Below are 15091 nucleotides of genomic sequence, written 5' to 3'. Positions count from 1 at the left end.
CAGGTTAGAGTTAAGGCAGTGAAGGCAGAGACACGGATGGGGACAAAAAGGGCGCCTAATATTTCGCCTCTTCTATTCAAGCTAACGGCAGACGATTGCATCTGGGAGAGGCGGTGGTGGGAGTATTAGTTACAGTATTAGAAGTATTAGTATTAGCAGCATTAGAGCAGTAGTATTGGTGACGGCGGTGGCTGGAGGAGGAGGAGGAGGAGGAGGAGGAGCAGCAGCAGCAGCAGCAGCAGCAGCAGCAGCAGCAATAGTAGTAGTAGAAGTGGTGGTAATAGTAGTAGCAGTACAGCAGTGGTAGTGAGGATGGTGATGGTGGCTGCAGTGGTGGTTATAACAGTAGCTGATACCATAAATACATACATACATACATATAAACATACATACATATATACATACATACATATAAACATAGAGAGAGAGAGAGAGAGAGAGAGAGAGAGAGAGAGAGAGAGAGAAATACATATAAACATACATACATATATATAGCCATATTCAGGTCATAAGCTTAAAATGATGTTAAGTGAGATTTTGCATTAATGGAGTTAATAAGAACACTACATACACTATCACGTTCAGGTGCTGTGATTACATTTATCAGGTGTGGTTAAGGCAGGACTGTGTGTGTGTGTGTGTGTGTGTGTGTGTGTGTGTGTGTGTGTGTGTGTGTGTGTGTGTGTGAGAGAGAGAGAGAGAGAGAGAGAGAGAGAGAGAGAGAGAGAGAGAGAGAGAGAGAGAGAGAGAACACGCCTCAATCTTATCATTATGTCCTTCAGTGTACAGTACAACAATCCAACACGAGATAACAGATGCTACACACAATAGGGGTTCAGTTCTACGTACTGTACTTAATTTATGTTTTTATAAGCTCCGTGGTGTTGGAGAGGGGAGCCTTCATGTGGTGGCACTGATATGAATGGGCGGCTCAACTGCCTGGCTATACAAACATCCCTCAACTACTTCCCTATCCCCATAAAAGTAGGATAGTGGATTGCAGGAAAAGATAAACCGGCAGTCCACCGGATTCACGTTTCAGATGAACTTGGGGCTACAACAACAACAAAAACAACAACAACTACTACTACTACCACCACAACTACTACTACTACTACAACTACTACTACAATTACTACTACTACGACTACTACTACTACTACTACTGCTGCTGCTGCCGCTGCTGCTGCTGTTGTAGTTACTGCTGCCGCTACTTCTTTTTCTTCTTCTTCCACTACTACTACCACTACTACTACTATACTACTACTACTAGTGCTACTACTACTATTACTACTACTGAAAAACCTTGGGCAGTGACTGACTGACAAGCTGTAGCACGCATTAGACTCAAGGAGATCAACTTGCCGCCAAAGCTGTAATAATACCACTACCCGTAGTCAGAGCCAGAGAGCTTTTCCTCTAACCTAACAAAGTTCTTCATCCCCTTTCAGCTCAGTTGAGGATCAAGCGTACTATGACTGGAGTGTTAATTCAACCAGCAACGGAAGAGACCCATTCCTGCCTTAAAGCTATGGGTCACCTACTTTCACACAACCATGACTTAGTATTCAAGTCGTGGGAGTGGTCCATTTCCGCTAAGTGAAGAAAAAAAAAAAATGAATACATCCCCAGCCTTCATCACTCACCACGTCAAAACCGACTTCATAATAGGTGCCGCTGGTGTGCAGGATGGGGATGGCGTTGCGTCGCCCTATGTCAGCAGGGGCCGGCATCCTCACGCAGGGGGCTGTGGAAGGCCAAAAACAGAGTGGTTAGTTGTTGTAGTGAGATGAGAAACAGACTGACTTGTTGCTGTAGTGGGATGACAAACAAACTGATTAGCTGCTGTAGTGGGGTGAGAAACAGATTGATCAGTTGTTTTGGTGGGGAGAGGAGTAGATGAATGGACAGACGGAGAGATCAGCTCCTGTGGTGGGCGAGAAACGGAGTGATCATTTCCGTGCTACGGGCAGGAGAAGAAAAACAGACAGTCAGGGTGATGTTTGTTGCAGTGGTGGGTGAGAAACCTGTTAAGGTGAAATCTCTTGCTGTGGTAGAGGGACGGAGTGATAAAATAGACAGACAGGGTGATATTTACTGCTGTGCTTGGGGGACGGGAGGAGAAACAGACAGGCAGGGTGATATCTGTAACTGTAATGAGGGAGAAACAGACAAGCAGGGTGATATCAGTAACTGTGATGGGGAAGAAACAAACATACAGACAGGGTGATATATGTTGTTGTGATGGGAAGAAACAGACAGCCAGGATATCATTTGTTGTTTGAACGGCACCATTATAATATTCGATGCTTATTTTTTTACTAACAGCACAAACTACACATTATTGCTTACCACACCATGTATCCGTATGAAGTATTAAACCTTATAAATCCCACACTATTTGAGGCGCATGCTGAACTAGATGCATATTAATTTGCTTTCCTTTGCTATGCTCTTTTCTCGCCTTAATTTCACCTAAAACTGCCCTCTTTATACCCTGAATTCGGAGTTGTAAAAAAAATTTAGACTAGAGTGTGATACTTGTCACGAAGAAGTGCTAAGTTAAGGTGAAGGGATTATAGTTAGTTCTCTCTACCTTGCTTTCCCACCCAAGCTATATTCCTTTTTAATTTAACTTAGCCCAGTATTTCCATCTCTACATCTTGAATTCTGTGCTGTAGCAAAAATTCAACAGAGAGTGTGATAACTGTCACGAAGGAGTGCCAAGTTAAGGTGAAAATGAGTACCGGTGTAGTTCGCTCCCGCTATCTTGCTTTCCCATGGGCAAATTGAGCCAGATATCCAAAAGAGTAGAAAGTGTAGGAGGTCGAGGTACAATCCTTCAGCTACAGCCTCTCTTCTGTACCGTAACTGATATACAAGAAGGAAGGTACTAGTCTTCATTTCTACCTACCTGTGTGACGGAAAAAACTATTACGATGTGGTGGGAAAGGAAGAGACAAGTGCGGTAAGATCGGATGCTCTGGTGTAAGAGGAAGAGACAGGTACGGTAAGATCAGGTGCTGTGGTGAAGGGAGAAAGACACGATAAGGTACGGTGCAATGGTGAAGTGAGAAACAAAAACTATGGGCACAGTTAAGTACGGTGCAGTTGTGAAGGGAAAAAAGACAATCACGGTAGGGTACGGTACAGTGGTGCAGGAAGAAACAGGCACGGTGAGAGACGTTACTGTCGTGAAGGGCGAAGCATATAGGCACGGTGAAGTACGGTACTGTCGTGAGGGGCGAAGCATATATGTACGGTGAGGTACGGTGCTTTGGTGAAACATAAGACAGCACGGTGAGATCAGATATATGGCACACTATTCCCGCAACCTTATTCTATTCACTGTCATTATTCATCTTCTCAAAACTTTACTCAACCGGGAATCATAGTAACTGTGGTCTAAATATGGGTCGTATTATCAGTGGCGTTGGTTGCTTCGTAGAACTTCTTCCTTAGCTATTCATTTTTCATACTGGATATTTACACTCACTTGTATGCTAGTGTTTTAATATCGAGGCAAATTGCACTAAACAACGTACAAGTGGACAATGAGACATAATATGCAGAGTAAATGGCTAAGGAAGAGGTGTTGCGAAATCTCAACAGCCACTTGGAATGCAATCTTAAGTCCAGTTCTGGCCTCAGTGTGGACAGGCCTTTTCCCACTTTGTTAAAAATTTCATCACCCAAAATACAACAGGTAAATGGCACCGACACATTTGGTAATTCCAGTGTAATTTGCACATCTTTATACACTGAATCGGCATTAGTACGGTAAATATAGCAGAATTCCTAAAACCGCAAACTTAGCATAATAAAGAGGTTACTGCACGCGAATAACCCCACTCATATAATACTGAAATCTTAAACACTGGAACCACATCGGGAAAATGCACAAGCTACTTAGGGTCATACTTACTAAGCATCTCTACCAATCTTTACGATATACCAATCCTTCTATTGCCCGCATGCTTATTTTCCTTATTCTTCCATGCTGACAAGTAAGGGACTGAGTTGTATTTAAGAAGCATGGGATCGAGTCATCGTGCACTAGTATTCTCAGGTAAGTCTTATCCGATTTCAGTCTAACTCAGATTACGAGTTGAGGGTCAGCCAAAGGGATGATCTATTATTTCTGAGATCATAGTGACAGGGTCAACCTAATCAGCTTTTTTTTTTTTTTTTTTTTTTCGATTTACACAAAACTTTGTGGAACATTCAGGATATGTCGATGATAAAGAGATCTGACTTTGAAAATAACCAAAGGTCAAAGTCAGGGAGTAAGATCAAAATTCGACCTGTGTTTGTTGTAGTGTATTGGTGGTTACTTGATGACTGTCAGAATGTGCTCGTCTGCACTAGTTTTTATTTCACTTTATTATTATTATTAGTAGTAGTAGTAGTACTAGTACCCTGTAGTAGTAGTAGTAGTAGTAGTAGTAGTAGTAGCAGCAGCAGTAGTAGTAGTAACAGTACCACCAGCAGTAGTAGTAGTAGTAGTAGTAGCAGCAGTTGTAGTCATCGTCGTCGTCGTAGCAGCAGCAGCAGCAGCAGTAGTAGTAGTAGTAATGGTAGTAGTAGTAGTAGTAGTTGTAGTAGTAGCAGTAATAGTGGTAGTAGTGGTAGCAGTAGTAGTGGCAGTAGTACAGTAGTAGTAGTAGTAGTACTAGTTGTTGTTGTTGTTGGTGTTGCCCCAGCTTCAACTGTAACGTGAACCCAGTGGACTGCAGGCTGAAGCTGTCTTCCTGGCAGCCCACCATCCTACCTTTGGGGAATATGGAGGGAGATAAGGGACGCGTGTGTAATCGTGCAGTGAATCCCCCCGATTGCACAGGTGTCATCAAGAGATGGCGTCCCTCTCCAGCACCATGTGTGAATATAAATGTATTAATAAGCAAGCTAATACAACATTTAAGTTTAAAAATTCAGAAACACGCTCCATTACCATTTATGAGAAATGGCGATTGCACAACCGAGGACAAAAGCGCACCTAATATTTCAACCATTGTACTTCTCATTTTCCTCTGTGGTAGCTAAAATTCCTAAGGCGAGAGAAGCTTAGTATGTTTCCCTGGCCATGGATGATTCACTTTGATATGATGCGTGAGGGAAGGAAGTGAAGGATATGACATAACTGTGAAATAGACACAGAGGGTTTGTAAGCGAATTTCCCCCCAAACTACTAAGCTTTCTTAACCATAATGCTTTAACTTGGCCAAGATTTTCGACAGTAGCAGGACACGATAACGCTATGGCTGCACATCGTTTTCAAAGTATTTCTTGGTGACTGGCTCAATGATTTACTGTTAATCTACTGATACAACTCAAAATTAAAGGAGAGAGAGAAATTTTAAGCCAGGTTAGAGTAAAACTGAGTATAGTTTGCATGTCCCTTGCTGCAGCTGTGTTGTTACAATTTATATGCAAAGAGATCTTTACCATGTAGTGTCAGACATGAGTGGTATTAAGCATTTGTTACTGAACTAAAGTATATTCTAAGGATCGCATACACACGTCGCACAGATGGCTTCGTAGCAAATCTTTCTTAGCGACTTCCTTTATTTAATATTACAGCTTAACATTCTATCTCATGCTATTTATATCGTTTTAATGTGGACACAGTTTGCATCAATAACATGAAAGAGGATGTTAACGTGCAATGTGCAGAATAAATCGAATGAAAAAATTAATTCGAAGTCTCGAAAAGCATTTCAAATACGGCCCTAAATATCTTGGACCCAGGTCAGGAAGGATGATGGAGGTTGCCCAACTCCCAGAACTTTAAACCTATTGTAGATAATTGTTTTAATGACTCTGCAGCTGACAGGCAAAAATCTATTTTAACTAACTTATATCTCATAACTTCACATCGACGGGCATAATGAAGATGGCTGCATGATGTGTAATGACTACTATCTGCACTGACATATTTTCAGTAATTATACATTATTGAACATGCTTGGGGTTTCATTTACTCGGGACTTATCTTGGAAAGATCATATTACATCTCTTGTAAAATCTGCTTCTAAGAGACTGGGTGTGCTAAGCCGACTCCATTCCTTCTTTACCCCTGCACAATCGTTGACTCTATACAGGGGTTTTATCCGCCCCTGCGTGGAGTACAACTCTCATGTGTGGGGAAACTCCCCACATACAGCTCTTCTCAATAGGGTGGGGTCAAAGGCTTTTCGCCTCATTAATTCTCCTCCTCTTACTGACTCCCTTCAACCTCCGTCTCTTCGCCGCACTGTTGCATCTTTATCTCTTTTCTATCGCTACTTCAATGGTCACTGCTCCTCTGAACTGTCTGCATGCATTCCTCCACCTGTACGATGGGCGCGTAGCACCCGTCTAGCAGCAAACTCTCATCCCTTTTCTGTCCAACTCTCTAATGCAAGAGTTAACCGTTACTCCCAGTCCTTCATTTATGCAACAGGTCAACTCCGGAACTGTCTCCCTCTGTCTGTATTTCCTGCTTCCTATGATCTCCAGTCTTTCAAACGCAGTGTGTCCAGGCATCTCGAAATGATCGAATCTTGAATTTGGCTGTCTCTTGCATTTTGTTTTTCTCTTGGAAGGAACAGTTTTGCGGGCTCGTTGCCTTTGGTTCCTTCTTCCTCGCATTAAAAAAAAAAAAAAATCCACAACGGTTTTATTCTTAACGAGTTTGGTCACAAGTGTTAATTCGTCATTTTTAGTGATGCTTAACTCAGTCGCCTAACTACAGTATATAACACTGCCAACCATCCTGACGATTAAGAAGCCCTAAGCATGACTCGCGCCCGTCGTTCAAGAGGAAGATCCGTTAATTCATCAATATTTACACAAACGCTATAGCACTGACACATTTTGCCACGACGTACAGCAACGTGTGCATAGACTTCCTGAGGCAACTGAATATGTACATTCGTTCATTCGTTCAAAGATTCCCTGCAACTATAATGCAGGCCGGGCCATACATTAGCCAGGTCAGTGGGGTATGGGCTGGTTAAAACACAGTAAGGGGGGAGGACAGGACCTGGGGATTGCCCAGCACACACGTCCTGTCTCCTGGCTGGCTCTGTGGTGTGTGTGAATATGTACAATCGGCTTCTCTCATAAGTACTACAGAGGGTGGTGTGGTATAGGTGACACCAGTGTATTTGTTTACGTCTCACGCCTATTATGGTCTGGCTACTATAACGAGGTTGCTCTAACATGGCAGACCTAAGATATAAATAAATAAATACGCCATGTCACATTATGGCCAACACGCCACCCCCTGCAGTACTTATAAATGGAAGGGACTGCAGAGTATATATGGCTATGTAATAATTGCTGCATATATATATATATATATATATATATATATATATATATATATATCCATCATCCAATCCTATGTCGCCCCATGAGGAGCGTATGAGCCCGGGGCTAGGCAGTTGGTCCCGACATTTAAGATGAAAGTGACCAGCCTCACTCATCCCTGAGTGGCATTACGTGAGCAATCAACCCCAACCATCCCTTGGATATAAACCTTCACCGGCTCAATCCGACTGGAGCGCAATAATTACCCACTAAACCACCAGACGCCAAAATTTGGTTGTATGGTTACCACCCAGCGTAGTAAATGGTTTCCTGGTGTTCAGGAAACCATTTGGCTTGTCACTCAGTGTAGTCACCCACAGGCAGAAGGAAGAGGAAAGAATGAAGGAAAGAAAGACAGAGGAGGGAGTGTAAAGTCACCCGTAGGCAGAAGGACAAGGAAAGAATGAAGGAAAGAAAGACAGAAGAGGATGGAAGGAAAGAAGGATGGAGGAGAGGAAAGGGCAGACACCCAACAGCAGCACTACATCGAGTGAGTGGATGGTGAGCGCCCCCACCCACCACTAATATATATATATATATATATATATATATATATATATATATATATATATATATATATATATATATATATATATATATATATATATGTGTGTGTGTGTGTGTGTGTGTGTGTGTGTGTGTGTGTGTGTGTGTATACACGAGTATATACCGAGAGGACTGATGGTGCTCCGAGGGAACACAGGAAGAAAGATACGGATGCAGACTGATACGTTACCTGGGAATACTGACAGACTGGGACGGAGCAGCTGTTGTGGGCTGACAGGTGTTTGCTTTTAGTAGAGACGATTTACATGAACTGAAAATAAAATGAAGAAAAGAAAGCTATAAATACTTTATGTTACTTGGACTGAAAGGCTCATTGTATCGTCATTATATTATGACGATGTCTTGCATACCATATTTCTGCTATGGACAGATTCTTATTTTTAGCTTTGGGGTCACCATCTTAAAATGGTTGAAATGACCTGCCGCAGTCCGTCAATCAGTTCCAACATCATATTCGTCCCATGCCATAATCTACATGCTGGAAAGTAGTCTAAAATAATAATAATAATAATAACAGTCGACCTCTAGTAGCCTCACAGTTCAGTCTCTTATCCCTGAGGTCACACTCTATGGCCTCGTCCCAAATCTTTTTCGGTCTACGTCTCGCTACTCTACCCTCAACCACAGCCTGACTAAACTGCTCGGGCCTAACCCTCAACGTTCACGTTTCACCCTGCGCACAGTTGTCATTCTCCATCCTCTCCACCTGCCCAGACCATCTTAATATACTTCGCTTCATCACAACATTAATACACTTAAGTCCCATCCTTCTTCTCAATTTTTCCCTCGCAATCCTAGCCCTCCCAGGACTATCATTATCTTTTTAAGCTTATATAACCAACTTACCTGCCTTCAGTCCGGTAACATACGTGTTTGATTTTTACTACTTTCATATGATCTTATTTAGGTTAAAAGGGACTCCTCAAACTCGAGGGGAGAGATACAGTAATTCTGTTCCTATGTTACCTTTACATATGAATTATACGATCTTGACAGTATCACTTAGTAACGATGTAATATTACAATCGAAAATATATATATATATATATATATATATATATATATATATATATATATATATATATATATATATATATATATACCATCCAGCCATTTTTTCCTATCTGGAGATGGAGCAAGGTAGGCTCCAGAAAGGAAGGACAAAAAATATAATAGTGGGAGACCTACAGAAATCATATGCATGCCCAATAAAATGGGCTACACACTCATCCATTCACTATTCAAGCCCCCACAGTCCTAGCTGCACCTCATGGGTTCACCTTTCTACTTAATCTTCATAACAGCCTATTAGACAAATTCAACTCGACGACTATCAAGTTGAAAAAAAGGATGGCAAACCCCTGATCTTGACTCCTCTGTACAAAATCCGTCCAACTAGTTTGACCCCTTGTCGGTTCCATTGTCTCGTTAGCCTCATATTTCTCCTACTCATATATTCATTTACCATAATATCCGCCTTCTTCATGGGCTGTCACACCTTCCCCCACCTTCAAACTTACTAACACATCCTTTTCACCACTCTATTTGCATCCATTCTCTCCCAATGATCATACTGTCCATACACTATCTCTTCAACTCTGTTTTCCACAGACTCCCTTACTCTACATCTGTCACAAATCACATGATTTCGTTCCTATGCACTCTCCGTGTGCAGGTCCACTTAGGCCTTACCTTTCTCTGACGACGCATACACTATTACACTTTTGGTGGAATTGTGTCCACGTCAAATTGGCTAAGAAAGGTTAGATTACAGTTTTGGGCATCATGTGCAATCGCATTTCGTCATTCTGCGTACACATTAAGGCTATGGAGATATCATAATAACACTTCCTTCATGATTTACTCTGCACGTTATCCCTCAATATCTTCTTTTATGTTACTGAAGCAAACTACGTCGATATTAAAATGATGTATAGTATAACACAGAAAAGATTCCGGATGTGTAGTATGTAATATAAACATCTAAGGAAGGGGTGCTACGAAGTCTCCTTTATGACTCAGAATACGAGCCTTAGTATGTTAAGACATGAACTTCATAATTTCACCGGATTTCCCACCCATAGGAGATACGTTGCTCTATCCACTTGGTATCAACTAAGCGTGAAACTAACCTTGACCGTGGCAGTGGTTCGCTGTGATGAAAGTAATCCATCCCTCGTATCTTGCATCACACCATCACCCCCACCCCCCGTGTTAGATACTCTGATACCTTTCATGGCCGATTTAATTGTACACCCAAAGACCAGCAACCGCACTGATTCACCGCCATACAAGATTAAACAAAGGACGAGGAATTCTCATAATCATTTACTGGTAATCTTGTTCTCCTTGCAAGATACTGCATGCAATATCGACTACACCTTTTCTTGCTCCGTAATGCATTTTATACCTATACTATTTCAATGATACGTATATTTAAGCTAATGTAATGTACGGAAACAGAGAAGATGAATGCATTCCTATTTTGTATAAAGATATTTGCGTCTTACCTTCTTATGTTTATGTCTAAATGTTTTATAATTAGAACTGCCAAACGGCCGCGCAGCTTCATATACTAACACCGTAACTGTGAAGTGTGATAATGGATGCCCGTGTCAATTGATTTTTGCAAGATTTGGTCTTACCAAAGCCCATGTAACGGGGTGACCTTTGCCGAGTCTCAAAGGAAGTGCTCAAAACGGTTCCATGTGCCCTATGCCTCGAAGAATGGTTTAGCTCTATAGCATGTGGAGAGGCCGATGAGTTATGTTTCGCCCATGTCTTTGGAACAACCTCATGGCATTAATACACATAGAGAACAACATACGTTTAGTTATATTCCTTATTATATTAATTAATCTCCATATACGATTTATTAAGCATTTAATATTCGTTACATAAATGTATCAAACAAAATTCACTGTCATGCATGCATAAAGGCTCATATTTCCAGGTTAGGTTGAGATGTAATGCTATAAACAGAAGAGCTGACATAATACAGTAAACCAAGCTCCGTCTCCCAGTCACACTTGCCATTTCTACCGAGACAACAGCAGGAATGGTTACTGAACTGTAGTCCATCGGCCCTAGGGAGGTTTACTTATTTATTGATTTATTTATTGTCAGGTGTACAGTCGGTAGCAAAAGTTCCGTTACCTCTCCTCTCGCTATGGACTTAGATCATTTGCCTCATGAATCCTCAGCAACAGAACTAATTACTCTTTGGGGATGTCATCTGTGTCATCTAGTTCGAGTTCACCACACTCAAAATCCATGGAGGAAAAACAAGAGAGGTGAAGGGATTTTCTATTGCCGAAAGTACAATTAACAGATTAGCATAGATGAAGGGGTAAAAAAAAAAAGTCAAGTTATATCGGACAAAAAAATAACCATTGCTTGACAACGTCAACTCACGTGGCAGTGGAGATGAGACCGTGTGTGTGTGTGTGTGTGTGTGTGTGTGTGTGTGTGTGTGTGTGTGTGTGTGTGTGTGTGTGTGTGTGTGTGTGTGTGTGTGTGTGTGTGTGTGTGTGTGTGTGTGTGTGTGTGTGTGTGTGTGTGTGTGTGTGTGTCATTCCTACTCCATAACTAAGCCCCATCAAATTATATGCAACATGTAAATAGGCCATCTTATAAACAACTTCTGACCAAGAAACTACTGAAGAGCCAGGTCACTCTTTCGGTTCTACACTTGTATTCTATGTGGCACTGTAGGCTTCTCAGCACCTTTTCCTGTGCGATTTATTATGCTTATTACACCTTTACATTCTCTTATATTTTTATTCATGCCTTATAAATACCGACACAATTTGCATCGATAATATACAAGAGGACGCTGAGGTGTAAAGTGCAGAATAAATCGCTAAGGAAGAGGTATTGAGAGCTCTCCAAAGCCACTAGAATACGGCTTTAGGTACGAACAGGCAGGAAAATGAATGACAGACAAAGTAACAATCAAAGCTTACCCACCCTTACGCGATAAGAGTACACTAACAGAACAATCGCTGAACGCGATAACAGAACAATAACTGAACCACAGTTACATAACATCTCGGTCAAATCTGTTACTGTTGCGTACGTGGCTTTGAAAATATTGTAACAACTCTCCTTTAGCGATTTATTCTGCAACTACACTTCGCTAACCGTTAGTTTGTTACTGAAGGAAATTATGACGCTATTCAAACGATGTAATATACAGGAGAATGTTAGAGTGTCACATGCTTAGGAAGAGGTGCTAAGAAGCCGTTTATGCCTAGTCAGCACAAGGAGACTTAACCACTTCACTTCTATGACGTATTTCTCTCTCTCTCTGCCCTCTGACGATTTTATTCGGCTCAGGATAGACTTTTCAGACAAGGAGAGAGAGATACATCCTTAATTGTGTCCAATCATATCTTTCTCCAGGTGAATTAAATTGTCTGGAGTTAGCAAGAATATATTATAGAAAAAAGTCACCGTACTGAACGGATTAGAGACTGCTATATTTATTTCTCCCTCACCCCCGTTCGAAAAATTTACTCTCTACCTCCCCCAAAAAAATTACATGACAATATTGGAAGGACACCTATACTCCTTTTCCCTTAACTTGGCCTTGATTTTCGTCCTTTATTTACATCACATATCGCAACAGACGACAGAGATAATAATATGGCTCTCCATCTTGTCCATAGCACTTCTTCCTGACCAGCACCATCATCTAGTGTTGATCTACTATCACAACTCAGCATTCAGGATGGCGGGATATCAATCTGAGGCCAAGATAGAGTGAAAAGAGTATAGGGTAGTTGTGAACGGGATCTATAAAATGAAAAATAAATCTATCCTATGCTGAATACTACCTGGAGACAGATAAAATAAAATATAAAATGCGTCATCGGATTAAATTGGTTACGAGATGGATGGAATTTTATCGTGTGTGTGTGTGTGTATGTGTGAATACGAGCACTGGAATTATTTGTTGGGAGTCCATATTTAGTCATCAGGTCATTGTAATTCTTTCCACCTCTTCCTCCCATGCAGTCACTACCGCCTCCTCCCTTTAACTTGTTCCCCTCCTTGCCTCCCAGTTTCTCTCCACTCTCTCCCTCCCTCCCACCTTCCTTCCCTACCTCTCTCCCTCCAACCTTCCTTCTCTCACTCTCTCCTATCCGTCTCTTCGGGTTCTTCTTTCCTTCTTCTCTCTTCCTCTCTCCACCCAGTCTCCCTTTAATTGATTCCCTCTCTTGCCTCCTATAGTTTCTCTCCATTCTCTCCTTCTCTCCCCTTCCCTCCTCTTCGTCTGCTTCATTCTGTTTCTTCTCTTTCTTTCCCACCTTATTGTCTTTCCTTTTTCCTCTTCCTCTCCCACTCTGTTCTCTCTTCCTCCACGGTTCTCTCTGCTCTTTCTTTCCCTCCCTTCCTCTCTCCTTCCTCTGTGTTTTGTTCCTCCCTTCCTTTTCCTCCCCCAGTCTACTCCCTCTCCCTCCATCTCTTCCCCTTCACTCCTCCTATAGTATCTCTCCCCTCTCTCCTCCTCTCCCTCTCACAGTTTCGCGCCGCTCTCTCCTTCCCTCCCTCCCATATTATTCTTCTCTCTTTTCATCCACCCCTTCCTTCCTCCCTATTCATCGACCGCTTCACTCCTCCCTACACGTAAGCAGTAAAAACGTAAAAAATAACTACTATAAAAAATATTCAGCATGATAATGTAAACCACGAACACGAAATACAACACTGTAAAATAAACTCAGACAACATCGGCCTCGTCTTGTATAACTATTTAGCACGTCCACACTTAGAGAAATTTGTCCAGTTATACTCGCATAATTAAACATGAAGAAAAAGAAAAGAGGCAAAACTTAAGAGTACTGCGAAGTGACAGAAACATCTACTGTAGCAGGTCAAATAAACTTATGAGGAACGCTTAGAACTGAATCTGTTTACCTTACCTGAGCGCAGACCACGAGGGTACTTAATCCATGTATACCCATCCTTTGAGAGGCTGCTTGACTTCTCTAGCTCGAAAAGTTACTCTAAAGATGAATATAACGGTGTGATGATAGCAAGAATAAAATGAAAAATACAGGCTGACCAGTATACATAACATTTCACCTTTCCACTCCGCCGCGCGATATCTCATGTGTTGTGGGTACGGCTGTAATTAGTATCTACCCTGCCGAATGAGCCGTTCCCGCAACACATACGATACTGCCATGATAGAGGGGCATTATTTACGGGTCCCACTGTATATTATAGGACTGAAGGAGTTAAAATTTGACTCACAGAAAGGACAGGTGTAGAGAATCTAAAATAAACAGCCTGGAAATGACACGTAAATATATTGCTGTTTGTCTTTCTCTTTTAAGTTACTCTCCTTCCCTCATCCTTTATTTTCATTCTCCCTTCTTCCGCTTCAGTCTACCTCCTCTCCTCTTCCTCATCACTGGCCCTTCCTCTACCACCCTTTCCTTCAATCAGTTTTCCTCAATTTTCCACGTCACCCTCCCTCCCTTTCCCACGACACTGTCTCCCTACTCCTTCCCTTTCCCACGTCACCCTCCTTCCTCCTTCCTCTCCCACGTCACTCCTCCTCCCTCCTCCATCACTCTCCCTCTCCCACATCACTTTTCCTTCCATTTATATCACTCTCCTTCCCTCTCCTTCGTTACTCTTCCTCCCTCTCCCACGTCACTCTGCCTCCTTTCCCCACGTCACTTTCCCTTCCTTTTTCAACACTCACCCTCCCCGCCGCACACCACTCTCCTTCCCTCTTCCATCACTCTCCCAGGTCATCCTGCCTTCCTCTTCATCTCACTCCCTTCTACATCACTCTCCTCTCCCCTCCCACGTCACTTTCCCTCTCTCCTCATCTCCCTCCCTCTCCTACGCTGCCGATTAAATGTCACTGGTTAATTAGACAGCAGACAGCGCCAAAATCACTTATCGTCTAGTTATTAAGTTCAAATGTGCTTCTCCCGCTTCTCTCTGGTCCCCTACCTCTCCCTCTCTTCGCCTCCCTCTCGCCTCTCTCCCCTTTCCTTCCTTCCTCTGCTTTTTTCCTCCTTGCTTCCCTTCCGTCTACAGAAATTCTGGATTCGGTAGTAACAGTATTTATAATTACTTTACAGCTCATGTTACTAATTCATTATTCCTGTGAGTATGTGTGGTCCTGATTCCTAAACATTTTGTAAAA

The 15091-nt window shown here is 42.1% G+C and overlaps 1 protein-coding gene across 1 annotated transcript in view; it reads right to left on the bottom strand.

Annotated features, from left to right (window-relative positions):
- The window catches only part of t (C45 family peptidase tan), a 36898-nt gene that overhangs the window by 9053 nt on the left and 12754 nt on the right, over nt 1-15091 (bottom strand). Inside the window, exon 2 of the mRNA XM_080278569.1 lies at nt 1647-1747. Coding sequence (XP_080134695.1) covers nt 1647-1733 — 87 coding nt within the window. The 5' untranslated portion in view covers nt 1734-1747. The remainder of the gene's footprint in view (nt 1-1646; nt 1748-15091) is intronic.

This window comes from Coenobita brevimanus, chromosome 74 (genome assembly GCF_032717465.1).
Source record: "Coenobita brevimanus isolate Jiangsu-jjx chromosome 74, ASM3271746v2, whole genome shotgun sequence".
Taxonomy (NCBI): Eukaryota; Metazoa; Arthropoda; class Malacostraca; order Decapoda; family Coenobitidae; genus Coenobita; species Coenobita brevimanus.
The sequence above is the reverse complement of the archived record's forward strand: the minus strand, read 5'-3'. Positions and strand labels throughout refer to the sequence as shown.